The sequence below is a fragment of the Trypanosoma equiperdum genome (assembly GCF_001457755.1).
Source record: "Trypanosoma equiperdum strain OVI genome assembly, contig: ctg_1179, whole genome shotgun sequence".
Lineage (NCBI taxonomy): Eukaryota > Euglenozoa > Kinetoplastea > Trypanosomatida > Trypanosomatidae > Trypanosoma > Trypanosoma equiperdum.
The window spans coordinates 1,204-4,324 of NW_027123148.1; the positions used below are offsets into that span (position 1 = coordinate 1,204).

The 3,121-nt window shown below is 43.0% G+C and overlaps 1 protein-coding gene across 1 annotated transcript; it reads right to left on the minus strand.

Annotated features, from left to right (window-relative positions):
* Positions 1-17: 17 nt before the first annotated feature.
* Positions 18-1,424, minus strand: TEOVI_000608600 (variant surface glycoprotein (VSG), putative; the record flags this gene model as incomplete). Its single annotated transcript, XM_067220555.1, has 1 exon — positions 18-1,424. One exon carries the CDS (start codon positions 1,422-1,424, stop codon positions 18-20), a length of 1,407 nt encoding a protein of 468 aa, XP_067076656.1.
* Positions 1,425-3,121: the final 1,697 nt, after the last annotated feature.

The following is a 3,121-nucleotide window of genomic DNA, read 5'->3' on the forward strand; positions in this document are numbered from 1 at the left end:
AATTGAGGGGGGAGGGATTAAAAAATCAAAACTGCTAGCCAAAGAGGGGCCTTGTTAATGACAAAAGAATTGCTTCCTGTGGTGTTTGTGGTTTTGCCATCTGTTCCTGCTTCGTTTTCTGCCGCCCTTCTGGCCTCCTCCTTATCCACTACGCACTTCTTTTCTCCGTTTTCAGTAATTTCTTTGCAGCCATTTTTGCATTCATCTCCCTTTTTGTTACTGCATTCTTTCTCTTTTACATCATTAACTTTGTGGTTATTTTTCTCCTCTTGTTCATTTTTTAGTTCCTTTACAAGTAACCTCGCTACTGAATCTCCAATTGCGCTGATGGTGTTAATGCCATCTAGTGTTTTGCTATCCTCCTTTTTGTCTCCTGATATGGGGCCCTTTTGTTTATCTACTTCTTGCCAGACATTTTTTTGGAATTGTTCCCCCTTGTTTCCGTATGCTTGTTCTATAGCTCTGTCGTAATCGTTGCCAGTTGTTGGTTTCTCTTCGGCGTTAAACGCAGACAGGAGCGCTTTAGTGGCGATCCTTTCGAATTCTGGATTGTTTGAGACGTCGTCGAATTTTGTTATGTCGAGGGCGCACGCTGTGTTTGCTAACATTGGCTTTATTTTGGTAAAATTCGCGTTTACCTTGGATTGTAAGTCTCCAGCTAGTTCCAGTTTGTGCGCTGCTGTCTTTACGCCACTGTGCGTTGTTGTTCCGGGTATGGGGCTGCTTAGCGCTACTTGCACGGCTTGCACCGCTTGCATTTGGATTTGCCAGTAGCCGTTCTGGGCGACCTGTTGGTTATGGCAGGAGTTTGAGCTGCCGTCTCTGTCGCATGTTGCTGTTGTTACCATCGTGTAGTCCTGTTTCGGTAGTTCCGGTTGCTGCTGTTCGATGGCGGGTGTTATTGTTAGGCCGTCTTCGTCATCTGGCGCCGCGGGGCAGGGTAGATCGGCTATGTCGCCAAGGGTGTTCTCCCCGGGCACTGTTGCAAAAGCGTTTCCGGCGCCTGCCGTTACTTTAAACTTTAGGTTAGTTGATGTTAATGCGTGTAGCATCTTCCACGAACGGGTCAGCTGCTCTACGCCTTCTGTTAGGTCTTGTGTTGCGGCCCGCATCGTGCCAAGTTTGGATTCGCATCTGTCGATGACTGCTGCTGCTCCTGCGATTACCGGTGCGATTTTTTGTTTCAAATCCGTGCGGGCTATTTTTGCCGCTAGCATCAGCTTGTGATAATTGATTAGGTTCTGTGTTTGCATTGTCTGCGAATGCTTGAGGTCCGTTTGATAGACATTTAGACGCTTCTTTGCTCTAGAAATGCATTTGCAGACGTCGGTGCACTCCTCAGTCGGCTTCGGTACAGCGGCTTGGATGGAAAGCGATAGCTGTATGATCAGCGTTGCTATTTGTAGCTGTGTCGTAATTGCCATTTTCACTGTAACTTGTTGCCTATTGAGGTTAAATAATTAAGTGAAAACTGATTGTTTGTGCTGGAGTTGGGTGATGACTCTGTCATGTGGTGTAGCGGCAATGTTCCGCACTCAAAAATGCACTAACTTGTTTTTCTCTCTGCACAGCTGTCGCTCTAGCAATTTTAAAGTTTAGTTCCTGTGCTCCTGCGTGGTTCTGTATCTAATTTTAAAACTTATTGTAGTTTCTTTGCTGACGTAAGGGCTCTCTGACACTTTGTTTTGTGGAACCTATAAATCTAACTTGTACTTCTGCTACCATAATCCATATTCTCTACCAACCTAAAAAATATGCTCTGCATCCTCTTTATTTTTCCTTTAAAGTAAAACAGGTCACACATCTTTTCTTTATTTCACTGTCGAATCAACTTACTGTCTAACATATTAAGATCAGCTATCCTATTAAAAACTACAGTTTCCAGCATCATCGCTACATTATTTTCCATATATTTTTGTGCGAATTATAGAGTACAATATCCTTCTTCTGTATCATGTCACCTGCTAAACCTAATTTTCTTCACGATTGCATCATGTAGCTGCGCATCCAATTCAGGTTGATAGTCTGTATGCTTTATTCTATTTTTTTTAAAGGGGAATGAACATTGAGGAGGAGTCAATTTCTGCTCTTTTCCTAGAGACTCATTTAATTTAAAATTTAAATGCTTTTATTTCTTCCATTTACGCTATTTTCTGGAGGGGTTTGTCTGTAATTACTGCTTTCCTTAATATTTGTGGTACAGAAAGCTGTAAGGTGCGTCGCTCCTCCTCACAAATGGCTATTGCCTACACGTTGCGTTTCTCTAAGATATATTCAATTACACTCCAATACGGCATCACAACTCTAATCTAACAAACTTCTAATTTAGTATACATTTTGACAGATTAACATAGTTTAGCCTACAAAATAACGAAATGACTACTTTTGCCTAATAACTTTTTAAAGTTACTTGTCTGCAGAGAACACTAAAATTAAATATTTCTACACCACCTTGCGATGAAATACAACTTTTATTGCCTCTCTTCCCCTACTGTTTTGTTACTTTTTCTAGTGTTCTACTATCGTTCAAATTCTACCGCTAGTTACCGCTCGCCCTACAATGTGTCTTTCAATCACCAGCTGCTCCGCTTTCTGCACCTGGTCCTAGGAACAGCTAAGTCTGTAGAGAAACAAGTTTTCAGACGATATGTATGGCCGGTAAAGGCTGCGCTCGGTGTCGTGTATTTTTGCCTATCCATCTTACTGTCTTAAGAAAATACTGCGTTTCGGTGACAGCGGTCGCAAGCTTGCGGTTAAAGCTGGAGTTAGCCTCTGGTCACTGGTGTTGCTGTTTTGCATTAGCCGCTTGGTTGTTTCCTCTTTTTGCTGATTGTTGCGCAAGCCTGCGTCCATGCGGTTGCTCTGTCTTGCTATGTACAGTGCGTCAGCGTGATGTTGACGGCTAGCGCCCCGTTATACCAGTTCCTTTTACATTTTCTTGTCATAGTAATAACCTTGGGTGTTGGCGGCTTTTTCAAATAGCGGCATTGCTTACCGTCTTATTTTGAGATTTGCGCCTCGGCTGGCTGTCGCTTGCAGGCGTGGGTCTGCTATAGCATCGGCCGTCACCTTTAAGTCTATATTTGTAAATGCACACACTCACAACACTCTCCTATTATTA